At 39.1% G+C, this 26,501-nt stretch overlaps 1 protein-coding gene across 2 annotated transcripts; it reads right to left on the bottom strand.

Moving 5' to 3' along the window:
- Nucleotides 1-1,603: 1,603 nt before the first annotated feature.
- PANK3 (pantothenate kinase 3) lies at nucleotides 1,604-26,099 on the bottom strand. Of its 2 annotated transcripts, XM_074390335.1 has the most exons (8): nucleotides 25,759-26,096; nucleotides 25,332-25,472; nucleotides 14,011-14,363; nucleotides 11,455-11,708; nucleotides 8,882-9,058; nucleotides 6,356-6,479; nucleotides 3,764-3,889; nucleotides 1,604-2,693 (listed from the first exon to the last, which is right to left on the bottom strand). In XM_074390335.1, exons 3-8 carry the CDS (start codon nucleotides 14,344-14,346, stop codon nucleotides 2,643-2,645), a joined length of 1,068 nt encoding a protein of 355 aa, XP_074246436.1. In that variant the 5' UTR covers nucleotides 14,347-14,363; nucleotides 25,332-25,472; nucleotides 25,759-26,096; the 3' UTR covers nucleotides 1,604-2,642. The 2 variants fall into 2 exon arrangements, with proteins under 2 accessions (XP_074246436.1, XP_010344966.1); XM_010346664.3 differs by lacking the exon at nucleotides 25,332-25,472 and having other exon boundaries at nucleotides 25,759-26,099.
- Between the last annotated feature and the right edge of the window lie 402 nt (nucleotides 26,100-26,501).

The following is a 26,501-nucleotide window of genomic DNA, read 5'->3' as shown; positions in this document are numbered from 1 at the left end:
CTGTGGCTCTTAGCTTTTCTCATATGTATTCTACAATTACTGGAATAATAAGAATACAACATCTTAATAAAGGCTGCCAAAGAGTATAATTTTTTATTAAGATCTCAAGTAACTCCCTGTAAGCTTACTGTGGTAAACAGATTTGGTTCTAATATTATACTGCCTCAAAGCTCTAAGTTCTTAAACAGTACTGTCTTAAGAGAGATAAAATGTGAACGATGTGTGATTTTATCTTTTCTAGTAAGCACATTAAAAATAAAACAAAACCCCACAAGAAACAGATCTTTTTTTTTTTTTTTTTTTTTAAAACGAGTCTCACTCTGTTGCCCAGGCTAGAATACAGTGGTGCAATCTTGGCTCACTGCAGCCTCTGCCTCCTGGGTTCAAGCTATTCTCCTGCCTCTACCTCCCAAGTAGCTGAGACTACAGGAACGCACCGCCAGGCCTGGCTAATTTTTGTATTTTTAGTAGAGACAGAGTTTTGCTCTGGTTGGTCTCGAACTCTTGACCTCAGGTGACCCACCCACCGCTGCCTCTCAAAGAGCTGGGATTACAGGCACGAACCACCGTGCCTGGACAAGATTCATTTTAATTGTATGTTTTTCTTTAACTCAATATTCCCAATGTTAACATTTCGACATGTAATCAATACAAAAAATTAGAAGATATTTAACCTTTTATTGTCCCTAGTCTTCAAAACCAGTGTATATTTTACACTTACAGCACATGTCAGTTTGGACTAACCACATTTCAAATGCTCAACAGCTACATATGGGTAGTGGCTGCTGTATTTGGACAGCGCAGTTCTAGAATTGCCTCTTAAAAATGAACCCTATCACTGTCCTTGAAAACTTTATTTGAGCTAGTTTATTTTATACAAACAAACTGTATTTCTGATTATTCCTGAAATATCTCATATTGGCATCCTGCCATTTCATTGTAGTGCCTATCATTTTTCCACTGATACTGATAAAGTTGCCCAAGACATACCTTCCTACATGGAGGAAATAAGAGAAAAAAAACCCCTTTTGGATTGGTGTATTAAAACTCATCCCACTATATCCCTACGTATATAAGTAACATTGCCTCTGCTGAGGGGAATTTGCATCCAGAACTTCAAAATTCAGACTCATCCCTTTCCAAGTTAGACAGCTGGGGAAAGAACTTCCTAAATCTTAAGGTTGAGGGTAGAGGGCTCAACCCCACTCCAGATTCAGGCAACGGGAACAGGAAAGAAAGTGTGAGATCAGAGCATGTGGCCTCCTGGGGTCCCTCGATGGGGGCTGTGGGGGAGTGGAAGGCATTCTTTTAAGGTGATGAAGCAAATGGAAAACTTGCTTCTAACTCTGGGGCTTTCAGAGGGTTAGAGGAGGTGGGAGAAATCCTGCAATGGATCATGGGCACTTCTACAATCAACTCCTGATTTTGCAGAATTTTTATAAACGGAATAAATGGAGATTGGACCTCTATGACACTTGGTGTCTCTTCCCCTTTTCCTATATTGCTCAATCTTCCTTTCCTTCCTTCACTCTTACACATTTCAATCCCTTGCCAATAACAGTATTTTAATTATCAGTTCTCACCATTCCCTCTGGTTGTTGAGACTTTGGATAAAAATTCACATGGCTATGGAGAATTTTTTTTTTTTTTTTTGGAAAAGGCAACCTTCCTCTAACTGTACCTGTATTTCTGGCTCCTCAAACAGTGAAGGGTGATAATAAGGCATGGTAGAGGTTTTCCCATTTTTCAGTCACTAGTATTTCCATATTAATTTTCCATTATTGTTACTGTGGTTATTTTAAAATAAAAATTCTGAATGTACCATATGACCGGAAAAAAAAAAAAAAAAAAGCACACTGTACTGAAATCAGATTCCATTAGAATAGTTCCAGGACCTCATTAGACAGACTCTCAATTAAGTAATTAAGCCTCCAATCTTAAAATGTTAAACATTTCAACATGTATTGATTAATTCCTGTAAAATACAGAAAGTGCAATGTCACGAAATGTGCATTTCCTAGGATTCATTTTAGAATTCATGTGAAAATTTAATAATAGTATTTCAGTTAATTATGGGATTTGAGAAAAGATACTTATGGGGAAAGAACACATAAACATGCTGTGGGGTGATACGTTAAAAAAAACTACAATAATTAGAAGTATTGCCTTAACATTTCTAAAATCACATAAAAATGATCATCTTTGATTGCCATTTCAATAATTTTGGATACAGGGTATGTTATTTTCTGCTCACTAGTAATCAAAACACATAAAACAGACTTGTAACAAATATTCAGAGTCAATTATTTTCATAAGCTAAACATTTCCAAGACTTTAAGATTTGTGTTTGAGCATACAGTACTGCAATGTTGGCTACATAAAATAAAAAAATCTTTTTGAGAGGAAGCTCAATAATCAGAGGCTGTATTGCATTTAAGGATTTAACATTGGCTATATACAAAAGAGAAAGCATTTCAGTGAGAAATACTTCATATTACTAAGTTCTCTCCTTTAATATGGCAACATTCAGCAGCTTATGCTACTCTTTTACCCTTTGGTTCCCAGTGACAATGCAGTAATAATGCCTCTGGTTTTAGTTCCTCTTGGATGACATTTATTAGCAGAGAGAGAGACCTGATTCTTTAGCTGAAATTTGGCAGCCCAAGAAGCGCACCAACTGCTCCAAAGTATCCCTGTATAATTAAAAAATAACTGTTATACAGTGCAGCTTTAAAATTAGCATACAATATTAATCACTTGAGAACACACAATTATGCACAATCTATTTGTTTAATAAAATTTGGAAATCTACCAATTTCTGCATTGTTAGCTATTATTAAAAAATTTCTCAATCTGTATTCTTGATTTCTACACTTCTCTGCAACATGTATTTTTATTTATTATTACTATTTTTAGAGACTGGGTCTCACTATGTTGCCCAGGCTGGCCCTGAAATCCTGAGCTCAAGTGGTCCTCACATCTCATCCTCTTAAGTAGCTCGGACTATAGGCTCACACTGATATATGTATTCTAAAAGTGTGGCCTTTAGACACTAAAGCTTTCAGAACTGTAATAGCAATTCTGTACCTTCTCCCCTTTACTTAATAAACAAACTTCCTGTGGCTGTGCCTGACACTCTCACTGCATGCCATGTGGAATTGCACAGGAGCATACCATCTGATTTATATCGTGTAAGCAGTGACAATGAGACATGGAAGCTTTTAAGAGCAGAATACTTTGTGTTACTATTTTGTAATGATATAGCCATTTGACTTTGATCACAAAATGATTCAAGTAAAGTTAATCCAAAACATTATGTAGACTGATAATTGGTCAGATCAGAATTTAAATGCATGTAGTAAATGTACAGACAAAAATTTAGGGGTGCCTACCAGGTTACTGTAATTCTCTTCCCTAAAACTGAAACTGAAGTAAAGGAACCAATAGTCTTCTTAAGGCTGGGCATGGTGGCTCACACCTTTTATAAAGGATTGCTTGAGGCTAGGAGTTCCAGACCAGCCTGGACAACAAAGGGAGATCCTGTTTCTACAAAAAAACATTAATAAAAATAAATTAGGTAGGTATAATGGTGCATGCCTGAGGGCCCAGCTACTTAGGAGGCTGAGGTGGGAGGATTGCTGAGCCTAGAAGAGGTTGCAGTGAGCCATCATCATGCCACTAAACTCAAGCCTGAGTGACAGAGCAAGACCCTATCTCTTAAAAAACATGCTATTAAAATTCACAAAACATTTTCCTACCATACCTCATGTTCTAGAAACAATGCTTTCAGTTGACCTTTTGACCAATAATCCAGTGCATATGCCAAAAGTTTCATTGAGAGGGTATTGACACGTAAAAAGTTTCCAACAAAGACAACTCTGTTTATTTTCTAAAAGAAAAGAACAAAGAAAAAACTTATGAAAATAATAGATTTTACAATACAAAAGGTTTCAAAATATTTACTTACAAATGTAAACAACTACCCTTTATTAGTACAATACCTACTACATTCCTGGCATATAGCTCTATAATCCTGAGTATTTGAAAATTAGTTCTGGATACATCATCATACATTTGTCAAAATCCACAGAGTGTATAACACCAAGAGCGAATCTTAAACTATGGACTTCGGGTGGTGATGTTGTGTGAACACAGGATGGTGGACTATAATAACACATGAACACTCTACTGTGGGATGCTGAGAATGGAGGAGGACTGTGTGTGTATGAAGGGCGTATATCGAATTCACATAACTTTCCACTTAATGTGAACCTAAAACTGATCTAAAAATAAAGTCTGGCCGGGCGCAGTGGCTCACTCCTATAATCTCAGCACTTTGGGAAGCCGAAGCAGGTGGATCACCTGAGGTCAGAAGTTCATGACCAGCCTGGCCAACATGGTGAAACCCCGTCTTTAAACAAATAAATAAATAAATAAATAAAATCTACTTTTAAAAAAAAGATTCTAGAAACATCCTAGCAGATGTTTTCAGGTGAGGCTTGTTTTTGAAAATGGCCAGTAAATAGCCCCTTTACAAAGTCATTTGGAGATACATTATTGATGTGATTAAAAACTAATAATAAAACCATGGTAAGTACTGTAAAATGCATTTAGGACAAGTAGCAAATTTGGCCCCTATACTGCAGTGCATGTTGGACAACGACATGCAACTGTGGATTCTACAGAGTTCGAGAGTAATACTGACTGGGGTACTGGCACATGCCTTCAAACCCCTAGGATTCTAGCACTCTTCATCCATCCCCTGCCTGATTCAACGTGTCATTCTCTTTGCTAAGATTCCGTACTAATTTGGTTTCTTAGATACCTTTATGATTAGGAAATCTTAGATAGGGGAACTGGTGTTTTGACTCTCACAATATTGACTTTTGAGTAGAAATCTTTGTACATAAGTTGGGATACTGTAAACCACGGCCTTAGTTATTGTTAGCTCAATTGGTCAGTGGAAATTTAGACATACAAGGGTAAGAACAAAGGTCCCAAATTGTTGTCAGCGCCCAAAGTGAAGTATTACCCAAATCGAGGTTAAATGGCCTACTAGTAGCTCCATCAATCAACTAACACTTAAGTTTCTTAAGTTATTAAAAAAAAAAAAAAATGAGATCAAGTTCTGGATTTAAATATAGAATATTTCAGAGGATTTGCATAGTTGTTCTCTCTGCTGGAAGCTTTCTCCTCTAAATGTCTACATGCAGTTTCCCCCTCACCGCCTTCAAAGCTCTGCCTGAGAATCACATTTTCAATAAAGCTTTCCTTTAACCCTCAATTACTTGGCAATTTGTCCTCTACCACTCTCTGCCCTATTCCCAACCCTCTTTATCCTGTTTGGTGGTTTATTTTTTAAAAATAAGCATTTATCACCTAATACACACTAAACAATCTACTTAATATATCACCATAATGAATGTAAGCTCCACAAAGCCAGATCTTTGTTTTCTTCATTAATATATTCTAAATGCCCGGAACAATGTCTGGCATCTGGTAATTAGTAAATATTTACTCAATGAATAAATGAGCGAATGAACAAAAGCCTACTTCCCAATCTTTTAAAATATTTGATATTTATAAAAATTAAATGGGCGAATATATCTATTATTATATAAGGAAGCTAGAATTAAATATACATATATGCACGCATGTGCGTGCGTGTGTGTGTATGTGTGTGTGTGTGTGTGTGTGTGTGTGTATATATATATATACACACACACACATATATTTTTTTTCATTCTCTTCCAAACAAAAAAATCCCAACTATATGGTCAATCTAACAGTATATGCTTTTTACACTTTTCCTGGAACAAACAATAAACACCACTTAAATATCATGAAGAACAGGTCTCAGTGCCTTCATAGCCCTGTACAATGCTGCTTGATCCATATGCAACAAGGCAGCACTGTAAAGAAGCCGAGGGCAGTAAGAAAACTTCCAAGTATTCCACTAATCAAATGCAACATATGCAACATTAAGCACTGGTGGTACAGTGGTGAGCACAGCTGCCTTCCAAATGCAACATTAAGACTAAAAAAACTGCTTTCACAAAGTAGTTACTTCAGAATGTTTTATGCTTAGAATTTTCTTTTATAACTTCAAGGGATTTAGGTTGTTTTTCTGAAAAAAATTTCTGGATAAATATCCCCTATTTCAATTTGAATTATCTTCTACTTTCTTTAAAGGTAATACAGCAACATATACCTAACATATGTAACATATATACCTAATGAGTCTTGGTGTTTAACTGGCTACATCTCAATCCCAGAGGCCTCCTTAGGGAAAGTGAAGAAGCCCTGCTAGATGGAGCATTCACATTTTTAATAATTCAAGTTTTATGTTTTTTACCTCATTAACAGCACACATTCGTGCCACAGAACCAATGTTATTGGTGATAGTAACTAAAGTAGCTCTTGCCAGATCTTCCTTACTAACAGATTCTCGCTTCTCCTTATAAATCATATTCCCAAAACTGCAGAAAAATGAAAAACAAAAGTCAAATCTGCTGATAAAACGCAACATTTTACGTATTAACAGATATATTTACAACCTGGATATTTTTATAAAATTAGGACCAAAAAGTAGAAATACATAAGGATAAGCTAAAACAAACTAATAAAAAAATCTATGCAAGAGTATAAATACCTTTCAAACGATTAAGATTAAAATTACATCTCAAAAAAGCATAGTTATTATAAGAAAGCAAAGATTACTAAAATATATTCATTTGTAAACCTGATTCAAAACAAATTAACGCAGTCAAAATTACAAGATGTTTCCAAAAGTATGTCAGCTTTAACTTCAAATTCGTTTTCATTCAGTCACAAGAAACATTTATGACATACCAAACTTTTTGCTGGAGACACAAATAGTCCCTCAAACAGTGAATTACTCTAATGCAGCACTGTCCAACAGAAATAAAATATGAGTAATATGTAATTTCATATATGTTCTATTAGCCACATTAGAAAGGTAAAAATAAACAAGTGAAATTAATTTTAATTGTACATTTAAGCCAATATATTCAAATGTCGTCATTTCAACATATGGCACTCATATACCAAGTGCCTGATGTGGCTAGAGGCTACCGTAATGGACGATGCAGGCCTAGATACAAAAGACAGCAAGAGAAGCACTAACAGTAACAGGAAAAAAACAAACAAAAGCTAACCCCAAACAAAGGCTAACCATGGAAATACAACGAAAAAAAGATCTTTTATTACTGTGGTAAGAAGAAAAAGTTAAGAAGGTATGAGACAGGGCTTTTCAGAGTAAAAGGACCATAAAAAGCCAGAAAAAAACAGAAGGAGAATCTTAGGCAGAGGCAACTAAAGGTTAAAGGCACACAGTAATGAGAAATGAAAACATCTATGAAATCACAGGATGTTGATCAAAGTGAAACATCTATGTGAGGGAGAGGCAGGAGATATTACTGAAGAATGCGACAAAGTCCACTATCAAAGGGCACTGGATTCCCTGACGAAGAACTTGGGGTGCACAAGCAACAATGGTTAGGAAGTGTAATGGGAGATAAGACTGATATATAACAGAATGGTAAATGTAAAATATTTAGGAATCGATTTTAAAAACCATGCATGTCCTGAAGCTATCTAGGGGGGAAAAAAATGTATGGACATTATTTGGAGAGGCCTCTTTAAATGTGTGAAAGGCACAAAAGTAGCCTTAAACAGAAAGACAACCTAAGTTCTTCGACAGCAATACTTACTATAAAGATCATCATTTGTCCCTAAGTTAATATGTAAATTTACTGAGATTCCAAAAATAACTTTTTGTAATAGAGAAAATGCTTGTAAAGTTCATACAGAAAATCAAGCAAAGGGATTAAAACACACTTTTATGCCTCTATAAAGCTAAAGTATAATGGTGATACATCACCAGAATAATGAAAAGCCAGCATATGTAAAAAAAACCATCACAAATCAGTGAAATAAAGATGGACCATTAGACATTAGAGCCTTCTAAAAGAAAAAAAAAAAAACCTGAAAAATGAAAGCATGGTCTGTACCTCACATAATATCCTAAGATAAACTATAAGTAAATCAAATATTTAAATATAAATATACCACCATTAATGTATCAGAACAAGGGTTTATTCCTTTACATATTTGGAATGTAGAAGACTTACTTACTATGAATCAATATCCAGAAGCCATAAAAGAAAAGACTGATAAATTCAACAGTATAACAATCCAACAGAAAAGTAGAACACAGAATAACTCACAGAAAATAAAATATACAAGGTTCTTAACCTCAGTGTTAGTAGGAGAAACACAAATTAAAATTACATTAAGATACCACTTGTCCATCTGATTAGCAAAAATGCAAAAGTTAGCACTCTACTGGTGAAACAGGCACTTTCATTTATTGCTGGTGAGAGTGAAACAGTACTGCTCCTTTGCATAATTAACAGTATCTCAAAAATGCATTTGCAGTCCAACTTTTGGGAACTTATCCTACACATAGGCCTACACATGTATAAAATAAGAACAACAACAACATGTAAAGATTTCTAGGGTATATGGATACTTTAAGACTATATATAGTATGCCATATAATGGTAGATTACCTTTTGTATATGGGGAGAAAAGAAAGAATATGTATTTGTATTTGCATAGAGAAACACTGGAAGGACACTAAAAAATTAGAAAAAAAAAAGTTTCTTACAAGGTACACTCAGGGTAGATTTCTTAATGTAAACTTAATTTTTAAATGACATCAATGTTCAAAACGTGGAACCAAAAATGGGTAAGAGAAAGCATCCTTACAACTTTCTGTAATATTGCTTTCCAAAAACTAAATAAGCAACTTGAATTACTTAAGTTCCATAACTTATTACATAAATGTTAAACTTACCTAGATGCTACAGCCCAACCTGGCAAACCAAATCTTTCATAATCTCCTCCATAAATATCACGGACCAGCTTGTCAGCTTGTGTGCTGTCACCTTTGGATGCCATTTCAAGAGCCTCTTCAAAACTTTCACAGCCAGTCAATAAACTGCATAAACCCAGAAAGGTACCCCCTCCAAGGCTAAAGAAAATAAAGAAACTTGCTAAGTTGCATTTATACACTGTATTATTTTGCTAAACTAAAAGGGTGGATCATTCATGTATTCAATAAACACATAGTTAAAAATCTATGACTAATGCTAAGTGCTGAAACAACATAATGAAGGCAACAAAAATTGTTTAGTAAAACCAAACTTGTTAGATCAAAGAATAAACCAAAGAAAAAAAATCACTTGGTGGAAACATGAGGACAGGAAAGACTTAAATATCTCCCAAAGTCTTCACCCAATACCTTATACGCTGTAGTCACCAAAAACAAATTTTTGTGTGTGCATTAAAAAGAAATAAATAAAAAATTAGTACCATATTAATTACAAAGAGAAAATCTTTACTTTTTCTTTTGAGACAGCGTCTCATTCTGTCCCTCAGGCTGGAGTGCAGTGACCATGATCACAGCTTACTGCAGGCGTCCCCAAACTACGGCCCCCTGAGGCCATTTATCCGGCCCCCCGCCGCACTTCAGGAGTCAATGAGAGGAGCACAGTATATGGCGGCCCTCCAACGGTCTGAGGGACAGTGAACTGGTCCCCTGTGTAAAAAGTTTGGGGACGCCTGGCTTACTGCATCCTTAAACTCCTGTGCTCAAGCAATCTTCCTATCTCAGCCTCAGTAGCTAGACTACAAGTGCATGCCACCACACTGGGCTAATATATATGTATATATTTTTGTAGAGATGGGGGTCTTACTATGTTTCCCAGGCTGGTATTGAACTCCTGACCACAAGCAATCCTCCACTTTGGCCTCCCAAAGTGCAAGAATTATAGGCATGAACTACCATGCCAGGCCTTGTAATTTTAAATGGTTTCCAAGAAATGATTTTGTGAAAGGCACATGGATGAAATCAATTCATTGTGATACATTAATATTTAACATGCCCTAGACATAAATACAATGAGTAAATTTATGTCCAGCTGGCCAACATGTCAACTACAGAAATTTATTTGGTTCTAGTATTCTTTTGGATATGCTCACAGAATGAAATCATATCTAATTCTTAAACTTTACACCTTTGCTCTCTAGTGTCACCTAAATTTCTAGCAAGTTCTATCCCTGAATCACTGATGGATTTAGTTAACAGACTAAACTTTTAGAGTTAACTGAAGAAGGTAATAGTAGTGTATAATTCTTTGGCATTGAGAATTACAACAGAGGTAAACTTTTAACCATCATAAAAATAAAGTACTAATTTTAAATATAATTTAAACATAATTACTACTTTAAAATTAAAATCAGTTTTTTCACAAATCAATCTAAAGTATCCCAAAATCTTGCTTCCTTAAACAGGAGTCTTCACCTCTCTGTAAAGTTGATAAAATACATAAAAGAATCATGAGTTTTACATCTTATTTCTCATTTGTATTTCAGGTATTGCAGAAAAGTTTGTGGGCTATTTGGGAACACTAATGTTATCACACAAAGAAATCACATTAATTCATCCTGTAAGAATAAATTACAATGTTCTCTAATACTGCAGTTTAAATGCAAACCTATTCAGCACGTGGCAAGCTAGGTGTCAATATATTAATATCTATTAAAAAGTAAGGCCGGGCGTGGTGGCTCAAGCCTGTAATCCCAGCACTTTGGGAGGCCGAGGCGGGCAGATCATGAAGTCAAGAGATCGAGACCATCCTGGTCAACTTGGTGAAACCCCGTCTCTACTAAAAATACAAAAAATTAGCTGGGCATGGTGGTGCATGCCTGTAATCCCAGCTACTCAGGAGGCTGAGGCAGGAGAATTGCCTGAACCCAGGAGGCGGAGGTTGCGGTGAGCCAAGATCGCGCCATTGCACTCCAGCCTGGGTAACAAGAGCAAAACTCCGTCTCAAAAAAAAAAAAAAAAAAGTAAAAGGTAGGTAAAGAAAAATGCTTTGGAAAAAAGAACAAAATATAAACAGATAGTAAAGTTTTAAAATCAAAAGAACAGTTGCTTCCAAGTAAATGCTCTTCAGTTAAATTTTAGAAAAAAATGTTACCAGATCCATTATAGATGAAAATTCACTTTTACCATTATGCAAATTTTGATGCCAACTGATGCTGACTAATGAACATTCAATAATTTCAGTTTGAGTCCTGACATACACGTCTTACAAAAATACATTGTTGGCCAGGCACGGTGGCTGATGCCTGTAACCCCAGCACTTTGGTAGGTTGAGACAGGCAGATTGCTTGAGCTCAGGACTTCAAGACTAGCCTGGGCAATATGGTACCCTCTTTTACTAAATTAAAAAAAAAAAGAAAAAAACAATGCTGTTATGCAAATACATGTTCTTTTCCTAGTGAAAATAGCATTATTATACTCATTTTATAACTTGTGTATAAAACAATGTAAATGCAGCAATATGACCAAAATGTCACTACCTTGTCCCAGTCACTCGTTTATAGTTGTCTTTGGAATGGACTGCTAAAATACTGACTCCTGAGCCAATGTTCACTACAAGCAGTGGATAGGGATCATCCAGGTTAAAAGGCATCTTTTGGCATCGTTCAGGCTCTGAGGCATTAGCAAAATAATAGCACTCCGCTTGTCCATTGAAACTGACAGAGTCTATATACAGCAAGCCCTTTACAAGGCAGTCAAGTTCATCCAGTTTGTGCAGGTGGAGGTTTCCAATCTGTTAAAAAAAAAGACATTCAAAAACAAATTAACTCTGTAATTTTCCTATACTACGTCACAAAATTTAAAAATAATCTATGACCCCCACATTTTCATTTTATTTCCTGTTGAAATCTCTTAGGGATTTAATCTAGTCCACTGGTCCTCAATGAGGGGGATACCATCTTCCTACTAGCTTTCTAAATTATGGGGAGAAAAAAAGGACCAAACTGACATTTAGTGGGCAGGGACTTGGGATGCCAGACATCTTTAGGTGAACATTTCTGCAAACCAAAGAATTATTCCATCTATGCATTATTTTTTAGTGTTCTGTCAGTCATTTTTATAGTGGCAGCAGAAAAATTATTTATAATTATCTGAGCCTAGAGAAGGACAAAGTTATTTTACCTATATGTCTGTGTATATAAAAACAAAAGTATTCATCCCATGGTTTGTTTTAATTAATTTATTTTTCAGATGAAATATAGCTCTGTCACCCAGGCTGGAGTACAACAGCATGATCTCAGCTCACTGCAACCTCCACCTCTAGGGTTTTCAAGTGATTCTCCTGCCTCAGCCTCCTGAGTAGCTGGGATTACCACCACCACGCCTGGCTAATTTTTGTATTTTTAGTAGAGATGAGGTTTCACCATATTGACCAGGCTGGTCTCCAGCTCCTGACTTCAAATGATCCACCCACCTTGGCCTCCCAAAGTGCTGGGATTACAGGTGTGAGCCACTGTGCCCAACCCACACGGTCTTAAACACATACTAAATTTGCTAGGAACTGAACAACCATATAAAGCATGGGAATATTGTACTTCTTACTGTTTGGAATTTTACCAAGTGTTTAGCATGTTGGAGGGTCATGTCACCAACAGCAACGCCATTTATGGTATCTGATTAGAACATACCATATCAATCTGGCATTTGGAGCTTTTGTATTCATGATGAATCTATGCATAGGTACAAGCACATAACTGCTTGATGATGTCCTCTGGAATGATCATACTGTTCGTTAATCTATCCACTGATAGATTAATTTCTGAATGATCAATGATACCTTAATCTCCTGTCTTTATAATATAGTTTTGAGTATTAGTTTGAAATTATTAAATTCATTATTTCAGGTTAGTAAAAAGTGTATTATTATAAAACACTGCAGCTTAGACATCACTTCCTCTGGGAATCTCTTCAACTCTTTAGGAGTTGTTAGGTATTACTCCACTGTGTTCCCATGGCACCTCTTTTCAAACAGTATTATAGATCTTTACCCCGAATTACAAGGGTCTCACTTACATAAGCCATTTAAATTACTTACATTCCTTTTGGGACAGGGCCTCACTGTCACCCAGGCTGGAGCACAATGGCTGAATCACAGCTCACTGCAACCTCAATCTCCTGGGCTCAAGCAATCCTCCCATCTCAGCCTCCCAAGTGGCTGGGACTACAAGCACAGGCCACTATGCCAAGCTAATTAAAAAAATTTTTTTTTGTAGATACCAGGTCCCACTATGTTGCCCAGACTGGTCTCAAACTCCTAGCCTCAAGTGATCCTCTCACATCAGCCTTTACATTCCATTAACAGTATTTTCTTTTGATTTAGAGAAACGATTCATATTTACATTTTCAGGAAAAACAAATTTCAGTGGCCCTAAACAAGGCCACTCTTTATTCTAATGGAAAAGACTAGCTGCTTGGCAAACCACTCTTTGAACTCTCATTGTAATGGAAAAGACTAGAAGATGGCAAACTAACAGTACATAACTCAAAACAATACTCATAGTTCTCCTGCCTTGTCCATTCAAATCACCCCATTTGACACAGGACCATGGAAGGACTGACAGTGTAAAAACAGAAAGGGTAACAGATTTTCATTCAGGTGTCTATTATACTAACCAGAAGACACTGGTTTCCAAACTTAGGGTTTGGGAAGGAGATGGCCCTGGAAAATTAACATTTGAATAATATTCCTAAAACCATGTAAATGTAGGACAATAGTGAGAATAATATAAGCTTCATTTATATCTGGCTTTGTACAATGCTAAATTCATTAATGTCCCAAGTCCCCTTTTTACTGTAGCTTTGTAGTACAGCCCTAAACAAGTTTTACCAAATATTATTTGCAGCAACATGCCCAAATCTGGGTAATGTTTAGTCATCCCATAAATGTGTTTAAAAGCCCCAAGTGAAAGGAAATCATGAATACATATTTCCCCTGCATGTGCAGGGAGAGTTAAAGAACATGCTAGATGGAAACCTACCCTCATATTTAAAAACTAACAGGCATTAATTTTCAGTTTTGAGTAAAAGATACCTACTGTGCGAAAATCTTTTTCAAACTTGTAAGCACCACCTCCTGTAGCACATAGCACCGTTTGCAATGTTGAGAAGTTTTTATCTCTTCCCATTTGGATAAAAGTAGGCAGGTCCTGGGTTGGAAACCTGATAAAGTGCAAGTTCCCTCTTCGGCCAAAAAGTGTTAAATCTTTCAGTTCAAGATGTACATCTCGAATGCCAGTGGATCCATATGCTACATTAGAAGTCAGATATTTCCGAATACTTTTTAAACTCTCAACTTCTTCTTGTTCTTCCTCTGCTGTGATATCAATAGGTTCAAAGTACGAGAGCTTTACTAGAGTTCCCCCAATGTCCATACCAAACCAGGGGAAAGCTATGGCAGAAAGAAAGAAAAAAAAAAAAAATATATATATATATATATACACACACACACACACACACACACACACACACATACATCTTAGAAACACAAACTAGAAAATAGTTAATTAGCCACAAACTTCATTTACTCTGCATCACGCATTCAGGCAATAATATGTATTGGGTAAGACACATGTTCTATGTGGAACTCACCTTTTTCCCTTCAAAGTCTTATTAATATATTTTCTAAAAAACGTGTAAGGTGCTTAGAGTTGACCCAGGACTTTTTAATTCCTGGCCTTGTAGGCACTCCTTTTCATTTACTAAATACTTACCATGTGCTCTACGAATGAGAAAAAAATTCAGATTTTTTTTCTTCAATAAATAGGTCATCACCAAGAGCCTGAAAATCTTTGTTTCTATAAACATTTTAATACAATAAAATTGGCCTGTAATCACTTAAAGTAACCCAGGAGAAAAATGCCTCCTTAAAAACCAATTCCTGTCGGGCATAGTGCTCACATCTGAAATCCCAGCACTCTGGGAGGCTGAGGTGGGAGTACTGCTTGAGGACAGGAGTTTGAAACCAGCCTTGGCAACATAACAAGATCCTGTCTACAAAAAATTTAAAAATTAGCCAGGCGTGGCAGCATGCACCTGCAGTCCTAGTTATGGGAGGCTGAAGCAGGAGGATCACTTTAGTCCAGGAGGTTGAGGCTGTAATGAGCCATGTCTGAACACTGCAGATTAGGTAACAGAGTGAGATCCTGTCATAAAAAACAAACAAACCCAAAAAGCAATTCCCTTCAGTAAGTAATCATTATCTTCTCTACACCAGGAAATGGGAATGCAAATAAGATAAAATACCTGCCCTCAAGGAATGCTCAATCTAGCATGAATTACAAAATTCAAATTTTTCTAAGTAGATTAAAGCACAACTGATTCATTCAGTTCTCTACAGAATTACAGCTAACATTTACTGAGTGCGCACTATCTGCCAGAAATATGGTAACCACATAGAGGCTCGTTTAATCAATACCCCTACTATAAGATTGCTCCATTAAGTGTATCACTTAGACAAGGAGGCAAAGCAATTACAAACTTGCCTAAAGTCAAACTGTTAGGTGTCAGTAACAAGATTCCATCCTAAAAATATATATTTCTATTCTCTGGGATCTTAACTACTATGAGAGACTCAAAAAGAGTTTAATACACAAGATACATGGATTAAAATGTCTGGCAACAAAACATATTTAACAGATTTTATGTAAAAGTTGTAAATAAAAATTAATTCTAAAATTCTTTCTTACTCATTTAACTTAATTGGTATGTGTGTGCCATTAGAAAACCAGGAACATGTAATTCAATGAGAAAGGATTCTATACATTTCTCCACTTAAGAATTCACACATTTACTAAAAGTAGCACATAATTTTGAATATGAGGAAGGAGTAATGCTCATTATCTTCTTTTGGAGAAACAGCTCATTTGTCTTTATATTTGAAACTCAAATTACAAATCTGGAGCTACATTACAGATAATCTTTTTTTTTTTTTTTTTTGAGATGGAGTTTCGCCCTTGTTACCCAGGCTGGAGTGCAATGGCGCGATCTCGGCTCACCGCAACCTCCGCCTCCTGGGCTCAGGCAATTCTCCTGCCTCAGCCTCCTGAGTAGCTGGGATTACAGGCACCTGCCACCATGCCCAGCTAATTTTTTGCACTTTTAGTAGAGACGGGGTTTCACCATGTTGACCAGGATGGTCTCGATCTCTCGACCTCGTGATCCACCCGCCTTGGCCTCCCAAAGTGCTGGGATTACAGGCTTGAGCCACCGCGCCCGGCCAGATAATCTTAAGAAAGAAATAGTATTTTGTATTCTGGGAAGGTTCTTCCCAGTATAGGAAAAAAAGAGTTTTTTAAAAAAGCAAAGTGACTTTGAACCATAATTGCGGAAGCCAAGGGGCAGCTTAGCGCCAAATGCCATACTTTCATATCACCTACAGACAGGTATAAATAAATACGCAACATAAGCAGAAGAAACTGACTAAATTTTCTGAGTTTTGTCAAGTGACTAGCAACAAAGGCCATCTTTTTTTTTTTTTGAGACAGAGTCTCACTCTGTCGCTGGCCCAGGCTGGAGTGCTGCAGCAAGGTTTTGGCTCACCGCAGCCTCCGCCTCCCAGGTTCAAATAATTCTCCTACTTCAGCCTCCGGAGCAGCTGGGACTACAGGCGCACACTGCCACACCCAGCTAATTTTCATGTATTTAGTAGAGACGGGATTTCACCACGTTGTCCAGGATGGTCTTGATCTCCTGACCTCCTGATCCATCCTCCTTGGCCTCCCAAAGTGCTGGGATTACAGGCATGAGCCACCACGCCCAGCTAACAAAGGCCATCTTTAAGTAACATGTGCTTGAAAAGAATGGTAGCAGCAATACTAAAAGAGGATAAGTTCATACCAGGTGTTTGCTTGGACAAATACAAACAAAACAAGAACAGATCTCTTTATTCCATAAACCAGAGATTCCTTCAGAATGTCCCAATCTGGCTGCACAGGAACCACAGGGGCTCATGCCTGTAATCATAACACTTGGAGAGGCTGAGGCGGGTAGACAACTTGAGATCAGGAGTTCCGAGACCACCCTGGCCAACATGGTGAAACCCATCTCTACTAAAAATACAGAAATTAGCTGAGTTGGTGGTACACCCCTGTAATTCCAGCTACTTGGTAGTCTGAGGCAGGAGAATCACTTGAAACCAGGAGGCAGAGGTTGCAGTGAGCTGAGATTGTGCCACTGCACTCTAGCTTGGGAGACAGAGCAAGGCTCTGTCTAAAAAAATAGAAATGTCCTAATCTGTTGAAACAAGTTATTAGGACACTTTTCAGTGGGCATTAGATAAAACAAAGGCATCCTGCTGATATTATATAACCAAACTGAATTCTCCTACTTGACTGACGGTTGACTCTAGAAAATCTCCGGGGGGTGGTGGTGGTGGAAATCACTATTGCTACATCAAGTACATTCTGAGATAGGAAAATTTCTACAAGGTTAGACTAAGCTAGAAACCTTTATTTTCCAAAATTCAAAATATATTTTTAAAAAAATATTTGCAGGTTTTCTGTCTGTGCCTTGTATCAAACATAGGTGTTAAAATAGACACACAAATATAAAAATGTCACTCAGGGAGCAAACTACAAAGCTAATATATTACCAAGTTTAAAGTTCATGCCATTTTTATTTTCAGCCAAAAGTCTCTGCTCCCAGGTTTATAAATACCTGGATACTGTCATTCTTGAAAGCAAAAATACCAATTAACACTTACACAAATAACTTTTCATCCTTACATAAAAGGATTAATTAAGTTTCAAAGGAACTCTAATGTCCAGGAAAAGAGTTCAAGTTTATAGACTAAACATTGGAGAAACAGATTATCTACTTTTCTAAATCTATAAATGAGTACCAAAGATTCTGATTCCAAAGGTATATCAACAATCAATTACAAGACACATACTCTGGCCACACAGTAACGCATTTAGTGAAGTGTTAAAGACAAACATATAAAAGGTGGCGAAATACACTAAAAGCTGAGTATCCTTAATCCAAAATTCTGAAATAAAAAATCTGAAACCTTGTGAGCATTGACATGAGGCTTCCAAAGAAATGCTCAACAGAGCATTTAAAATTTCAGATTAGAGATCCTCAACCTGTAAGCAAACACATATAAGGCAAATATTATAAAACCTAAATGAAACAGAAATCTGAAACACTAAATACTTCTGGCCTCAGGCATTTCAGATAAGGGATAATGAATCTGTATTTTTTACACACACACACACACACACACACACTCTCTCTCTCTCTCTCTCTCTCTCTCTCTCTCAAGTAAAATTCCTAAACAAAGCCGTATTACATATATTGAATCTCTCGTGTGTTTTAAAACTATATTAGGCCGGGCGCGGTGGCTCAAGCCTGTAATCCCAGCACTTTGGGAGGCCGAGGTGGGTGGATCACAAGGTCAAGAGATCGAGACCAACCTGGTCAACGTGGTGAAACCCCGTCTCTACTAAAAATACAAAAAATTAGCTGGGCATGGTGGCGCGTGCCTGTAATCCCAGCTACTCAGGAGGCAGAGGCAGGAGAATTGCCTGAACCTAGGAGGCGGAGGTTGCGGTAAGCCGAGATCGCACCATTGCACTCCAGCCTGGGTAACAAGAGCGAAACTCCGGCTCAAAAAAAAAAAAAAAAAAAAAAACTATATTAGATACTTCAGAATATTATAAAATGTGTACATAAGACATAAACAACCATGAACTCAAGAAACAAAATTATAGCCGGGCGCGGTGGCTCAAGCCTGTAATCCCAGCACTTTGGGAGGCTGAGGCGGGCGGATCACGAGGTCAAGAGATCGAGACCATCCTGGTCAACATGGTGAAACTCCGTCTCTACTAAAAATACAAAAAATTAGCTGGGCATGGTGGTGCGTGCCTGTAATCCCAGCTACTCAGGAGGCTGAGGCAGGAGAATTGCCTGAACCCAGGAGGCAGAGGTTGCGGTGAGCCGAGATCGCGCCATTGCACTCCAGCCTGGGTAACAAGAGCGAAACTCCGTCTCAAAAAAAAAAAAAAAAAAAGAAACAAAATTATTATTAAATTTCAAACTTGTAATCCAATTATTAGTGTATTCGACTAGAGAAACACAATGTTTTATAAAATACTATAAATTAAATTGGAAAAACAATACTATTTTCTTATTGCCCAAAGAGGTAAGTTTTTTAAAAAAATCAACAATGCAAAAAAGGCAAGACTCATTTCACATCTAGCCAACTAGAAATGTGTTCCTTGAGTGCTGTTTTTAAAGAAAGATTGGCTGGGCATGGTGGCTCACGCCTGTAATCCAAGCACTTTGGAGGCTAAGGCAGGCGGGTCACCTGAGGTTGGGAGTTCAAGACCAGCCTGATCAACACGGTGAAACCCCGTCTTAAAAAAAAAAAAAAGAAAGCGAGAAAGGTTAACTAGAGAAGCTATCCTGCAGATGACTTCTTAGTAACCATAATGTGCAAACCAGAAAATTGCACGCTCCTTCTATTATTTATAGCACATATCAATTATTACAATTTTCTCCTTAAAATCAATGAAGTAGGACTAAAAGAGAACACAGCCCTGATGTAACTCCAATTAAGAAAAAAAGAAAGAAAAGTTGGTGGCTGGTAATGGCCACCTTTTAAACTGAGATCCTTTCAATTCAATAGAGTTCAGGAATTAATTTCTTTATGCCAGAAAAAATTCACTATTAAAAAGCATGAGATACAGAACCTAGCAAGGCCCCCCCACCCAAAAAAAAGGCACAAAGGCAGGACAAACAGAAGAGACACAAATTCTCAATTATGATACACTCCTATCATTTAATAAGTGATCTAGGGGGTGGGGTGAAAGGTAAAAAATAAAAAATAAAAAAAAAAGTGGTCTAATTACTAACATTTATTTTCCATAGTATACACAAAATTACTTATGATTGACATATTGTCACCAAAATAAGAGGAGGGCATGAAGCTCAAACTCTGCTTATTTGCAATGAAAATATGAGTAAATATACAGATATTAAGTACAACCACAGGTCCACCTAATAGTTCTATGAGGTAAGAAAAATACCAGTTTCCTGGCAGAGCATGGTGGCTCACACCTATAATCCTAGCACTATGGGAGGCCGAGTTGGGTGGATCACCTGATGTCAGCCTGGCCAACATGGTGAAACCCCGTCTCTACCAAAAATACAAAAATCAGCCGGGCATGGTGGCATGTGTCTGTAATCCCAGCTACTCAGGAAGCTGAGGCAGGAGAATTGCTTGAATCTGGGAGGCGAGATCTCATCACTACACTCCAGCCTGGGGCAACAATAGTGAGACTCCATTTCAAAAAAGAAAAAAAAAAGAAAAATACCAGTTTCCTAAGAAATCAAGCGAGTATCTACATATTTATAGCTTTGCTGCTTCTGGCCAAGACCCTTGAAAAGTAGGTCACCAGTGCATAAGCAGCCTACTTATAGCATAGAACCCAAACATTCCTTATTATTATTATTTTTTTCAGAATAAAACATTCCTTGCCAAGGTGAAAAAAAGAATCAAAATATATATTTAAAAAGCAAAACAAAGCACACATTACACAAATGTAAGCACTTTGATGATGGCCAATATATAGTCCCAGACCGTGAGAATTCTTAGAATCTCTCAAGATCTGTTCATTCTGCCTTTAACAAAACAATAGCTCTTATTCTATGTCTCAAGTGGTCTTATAAAGGTTGACATTAGTTCCCCATATGTAACAAAAATATTTCAAACTACTACAAGGATGAAGTGCTATTTTTCTTACCAGACACAATATATATGCGAAAAGAAGAAATCTTGTCCAATCACCTTTTAAAATACTAAATATCAGAAGCTATCTAGCCACAAGAGCAGACTGTTAATTTCTAACAAGGTGCAATAAACTTGGTACCTTACTAAGTGCTGCTAAGGAAGAAGAGAACAATCACTAAAAAAAGAGCTATTTAGGGCCAGGTGCGGTGGCTCAAGGCTGTAATCCCAGCACTTTGGGAGGCCGAGGAGGGCGGATCATGAGGTCAAGAGATTGAGACCATCCTGGTCAACATGGTGAAACCCCATCTCTCCTAAAAATACAAAAAATTAGCTGGGCATGGTGGCACGTGCCTGTAATCCCAGCTACTCAGGAGGCTGAGGCAGGAGAATTGCCTGAACCCAGGAGGCGGAGGTTGCGGTGAGCCGAGATTGCGCCATTGCACTCCAGCCTGGTTAACAGGAGCGAAACTGTCTCCAAAAAAAAAAAAAAAAAAAAAAAAAAAGAGCTATCACTACTGTTCCCAAGGGATCCTGGCCAGGAACATGGCTCATGCCTGTAATCCCAGCACTCAACAAGAAAGGAGGATCGCTTGAGCTCAGGACAAGACCAGCCTGGCAAGGGCAACACAGCAAAACCCCATTTCTACCAAAAACACACAAAAATTAGCTGGGCATGGTAGCGAGTGCCTGTAGTTCCAGCTACTGGGGAGGCTGAGTGGGAAGGACTGCTTGAGCCTGGGAAGGCAAGGGTGCAGTGAGCTGAGATGATGCCACTGCACTCCAGCCTGGGTAAGAGTGAGACCTCATTTCAAAAGAAAGAAAAAAAACCACAGATGGTGGGGGGAGATACTAAACCAAATTAGGACCAATTGTTATTTAGGCACAAAGGGAAACCAATGTGAAAAATGCTTGAAACACGGGTATTTTAAAGAACAAAATTCTAAAGTGAGCATGTACAGTGTTATATTCTAGATATGCTTCTACTTCCTGGATATGACATTTCATTATTCTCAATAATCATTCCAAACAAAAATGGTTTTTGTTCTGAAACAGACTAAGAAAATAATCATCTTCACACCTTCAGTACTATGATTCCTTACGACAGCTTCACCTGTTTTTTCTTTAGTAAATTATTTATTTCTAAGGGGAGCTATATTAGAAACTACTACCCCACCTATCTAATGGAAGTGATAATTCTTCTGCAATAACTGAATTTACAAACAGGCCAATCAAATTACACAGAAGCAAACTACACATATATGCTATACCATTTTCTCTGGTCTTAACGAAAACTTCAAGTACCTTACTCATTAGATCAATAAAGCACAAACTCAAAACCTATACCATATCACACTGAAATATATGTATCTTTTTTTTTTTTTTTTCTTAATAAAGACGGGGTTTCGCCATGTTGGACAGGCGGGTTTCGAACTCCTGACCTCAAGTGATCCACCTGCCTCAGCCTCCCAAAGTGCTGGAATTACAGGCATAAGCCACCACGCCCAGCCTGAAATATATGTATCACCTTTTACTATCACCTTGTTAATCCAGTTACATGCTACACAGGTAACCAAAACATAAGCTTAAAAACCTGCACCCTGAGAAATCATGTCAGGCAGGGAAGAGAGTAACACAGGATTGACTTTTTCCTTCCTTCCCCTGGGGTTGAATTAACACATAATTTCAAATGCTAATCTTCCAAGTTATACAATTTAGAGAATGAAACCAATTACTTTTTAAATTTTCTGGTTAACATATGCATTTGGTTTATAACCTGTAAGATACTGGTAACGTATCTAGAAGCAATATTTTCTAACACTTAGGTGAATAATGTAAGGATACATGTGAATCCAAGGTCACTTGTGTAGCCAATATGATACACAACTTCTTCTAGTATGCAGTTAAATGATACAATGCATATAAAGAAAATGCTATACACATACTAAGTGATCAATAAACATTATAATTATGCCCAAAAAAAATCCCATACAGGTATTCAAAAACAAAACAAATATATCTTTCATTAGCCTGAGTGATTTAAAAGTTAAAAGAATGTTAATATTATTATTGGTTTTTTTTTTTTGAGACGGAGTCTGGCTTTGTTGCCCAGGCTAGACTGCAGTGGCGCCATCTCAGTTCACTGCAGCCTCTGCCTCCTGGGTTCCAGCAATTCTCCTGCCTCAGCCTTCTAGGTAGTTGGGACACCGCGCCCAGGCTAATTTTTGTTATTTTTAGTAGAGACGGGGTTTCACTGTGTTGGTCAGGCTGGTATCAAACTCCTGACCTCGTGATCCACCCACCTACGACTCTCAAAGTGCTGGGATTACAGGTGTGAGCCACTGTACCCAGCCTGTTTATTTTTCATTATCCAGGACAGTTCATGGTTGAAATACTTTCTTTCCCACACACAAAACGTGATGTTCTTTACTACAAACAATAAAATTATTTTTACGTATAAAAAACTGGGAAATGTTATGTTAGGCTTCTATATCATAGTAACTGACCAGATTTTCAGCCTGATTCCATTTTACAATTAACGGTCTCGCAATGTACCACATTGTTCTAATAATGAACTTATTGCGGGGGGGGGGGGGGCGGGGAAGGGGATATTCTTTTATTTCTCAACCTAATGTGTATTTTTAAGACTTTAGCTGGACTGCAGTGGTGTGCCACTATGCCCAGCTAATCTTTTATTTTTTATTTTTGGTAGAGATGAGGTCTTGATACAGTGCCCAAGTTGGTTTCAAACTCCTGGCCTCCAGCAAGCCTCCTGCCTCGGTCTCCCAAAGTGCTGAGATTTCAGGTGTGAGCCACCGTGCCTGGCCCTATTTTATAAACTTCTCATAATAATCTTTATAATCTTGGGAGGCTGAGGCGGGTGGATCACAAGGTCAAGAGATCGAGACCATGCTGGTCAACATGGTGAAACCCTGTCTCTACTAAAAATACAAAAAATTAGCTGGGCATGGTGGTGCGTGCCTGTAATCCCAGCTACTCAGGAGGCTGAGGCAGGAGAATTGCCTGAACCCAGGAGGCGGAGGTTGCGGTGAGCCGAGATCGTGCCACTGCACTCCAGCCTGGGTAACGAGCGAAACTCCATCTCAAAAAAAAAAAAAAAAAAAAAAAAAATCTTTAAAATCTTTTCTAATACGCCTTTGAAGGAGGTGGTACTGGTACCTGATAATTAGTATGTTCAAATCTAAGTAATCAAATCACTATCATGACAAAAGAAAATAATCACCACCAGAAGAGTCAAAATTTGAGTTGGTCATATACTGTTCACCAAATGGAAATTCTAAGATAAGCAGAGAAAACCTATGTGTGAGGGAAGATGTCCAAGTGTTTTAACTACCGCACCTGTTTAAGATGCATTAGTTTAATTCAGCAAATGTAAATTCAAAGTCTCTCTAAATTACCTTTCATTTAAGCCTTCACATCAACTAAAGACTCGAACAACTATAACAAGATTTATTGAGTTATCATAAATAATTCTTTTAAAAAAATGTTAACAGGCTGGGTGCGGTGGCTCACGCCTGTAATCCCAGCACTTTGGGAGGCCGAGGCGGGCGGATCACGAGGTCAACAGATCAAGACCACCCTGGTCAACGTGGTGAAACCCCGTCTCTACTAAAAATACAAAAAATTAGTTGGGCATGGTGGCAGGTGCCTGTAATCCCAGCTACTCAGGAAGCTGAGGCGGGAGAATTGCCTGAACCCAGGAGGCGGAGGTTGCCGTGAGCCGAGATGGCGCCATTGCACTCCAGCCTGGGTAACAAGAGTGAAACTCCGTCTCAAAAAAAAAAAAAAAATGTTAATAGATGAGACTACCAGATAAAGTACTTAGACAATGCCCCATGGGTGCAGGAGAAAGAACACTGTATTATGAGTCAGTCCACTTCGAGTCACGAACTTCATAGCACATGGTTGGTTATATCCTTGGAAAAGTTACTCTGGGGCTCAGTAAGTTCAATTTCCTCACCTGTAAAGTTAAGACCAAATCACCTTACATTTAAATAGGAATTTGTACTTTTCAGAGGGTTCTGGCTTGTTGCCTCTCAGGTGAGTTTTACAGGAACCCCGATGGGCGGGCAGGGAAGGTGTCAGCGCCCTGTTTTGTAGTTGAGGATTTCTTAACAGTTAAGAGATCACGTGAAACATTTTAACAACTGCCAAAGTATCAACATGACTTTAAGATATGAGCATGAATCCCCACATGCCTAGTCCTTCTGGGAGGCTATACTTTAAAGTATGACAATCACAGTCGCTGAGTGATTAAGTCAATTCCTAGAATAAAAGGTTTTTAAAAGAACAAACATAAAAGGAAGCAAATGAAAGTAGACCTGCTTTCTAAAAGCATAGTAAGAATTTTTTTTTAAGTACATGCATATACAGTCATAGAAAAATCTCTGCTAGTATTCACCATAATATTAATAGTGGTTCGCTCCGGGTGCCGGGAATACGGTTGATTTTATCTTCTTTTTTGTTTATCTGCGTTTTCTAAAACAAACATGAACTAGTTGATATTCCAAACAAAAATAAGCCAAGGCAATCACACACCGGCAGGTTGCATGCACACACGTTTGAAAGCTCGAACCGTAACAACAGCGACAACTCCCAGGAACCCACCGGCATTTCAAGAACACAAGCAGGAAGCCTGGAAATCCGTAAAAACAGGTGCTGAGCGCCCCCGGCGCAACCTGACAGCTGCGACCGCCTCTTTCCAACGTGAATTCCGGGAGAGCCGGGAGAGGCGACTGGCAGCTCCAGCTTAGTTTGACAAAATCTTAATCAGAAATTCCCTCTGGCACCTCCCAGATCTCGAAGAGGAAGTGGGAGGAAAGGGCTTAGGGGCGGCAGGCATTCACCATGCACGGATAGGGGGATGGGCAGGACGGAAGCCTCCAACTCGGGCTCAAACGGCCCCTCCGCCCCCATCCCGGACTCGGCGCCTGCGAGGACCGACAGGCTCGGAAGCAGGCCGCCCGGTGAAGGGGCGCTCAGACGGGGCCCAAGGGCGCCCTCCCAACCCGGCGGGCCCCGGCCCCCATCTTACAGGGTTTCTTGGCATCTTTGATCTTCATGGCGTCGGCCCGAGGGGCAAGGGACGGCCTCGGGTAGGAAGCACTGAGAGCACAGGCGGCGACTGCGGCGGTGGCTGGGCCGCGCGGCGAGGCCCGGCCGGTTCCTCCCCTCAGGCCGGGCGGGGCGGGCCTAGGGCGGGGCGGCGGCGCCTGAGGCGATGCCCGGCCCAAGGGGCGGCCCCCCACCCCCGCGAGGGGCGGCCGGGACCCAGCGAGCTGGGGAAGGCCGCCGGCCTCGCCGCTCCGGGGCCTCCCCGCAGCCGCTCCAAACAAAAGGCCCCGGTCCCGGGAGCCGCCACCGCCGCCGCCGCCGCCGCCGTACTGAGAAATAGCCCGCCCAGGCCGAACGCCCACGTGACACGAGCCCCCCTCGCTCCGCTTCCGCCCCGCTGCTGGGGATTGTAGTTCTCCGGGTCGTGAGGCCCCGCTCTCTGGCTGTAGTTGTGAATGTGGACTACAAAGCCCAGGATGCGTCGCGGCCTCTCCTCCGGGGCCCCTCCGCTTCCGGAGATCGCCTCAGAGTGGTCCCAGCGAGAAGAGGGCCGGGTCTTAGTCACGCCAGCGACGAGGCGACCAATGGTGGCTGAGAGGGGCGGGCTGGGGAAGTCGGGCTCAGACCTCAGTGAGCTCTTGGCGGGGGGCTGTCATGGCTGTTTGGCCGTTCTCGGACTTCCCTTTGAGCCAGGAAAGCTGGTGTTCAGGCCATGGAAAGCGC

The sequence above is a fragment of the Saimiri boliviensis genome, chromosome 20 (genome assembly GCF_048565385.1).
Source record: "Saimiri boliviensis isolate mSaiBol1 chromosome 20, mSaiBol1.pri, whole genome shotgun sequence".
Lineage (NCBI taxonomy): Eukaryota > Metazoa > Chordata > Mammalia > Primates > Cebidae > Saimiri > Saimiri boliviensis.
The sequence above is the reverse complement of the archived record's forward strand: the minus strand, read 5'-3'. Positions and strand labels throughout refer to the sequence as shown.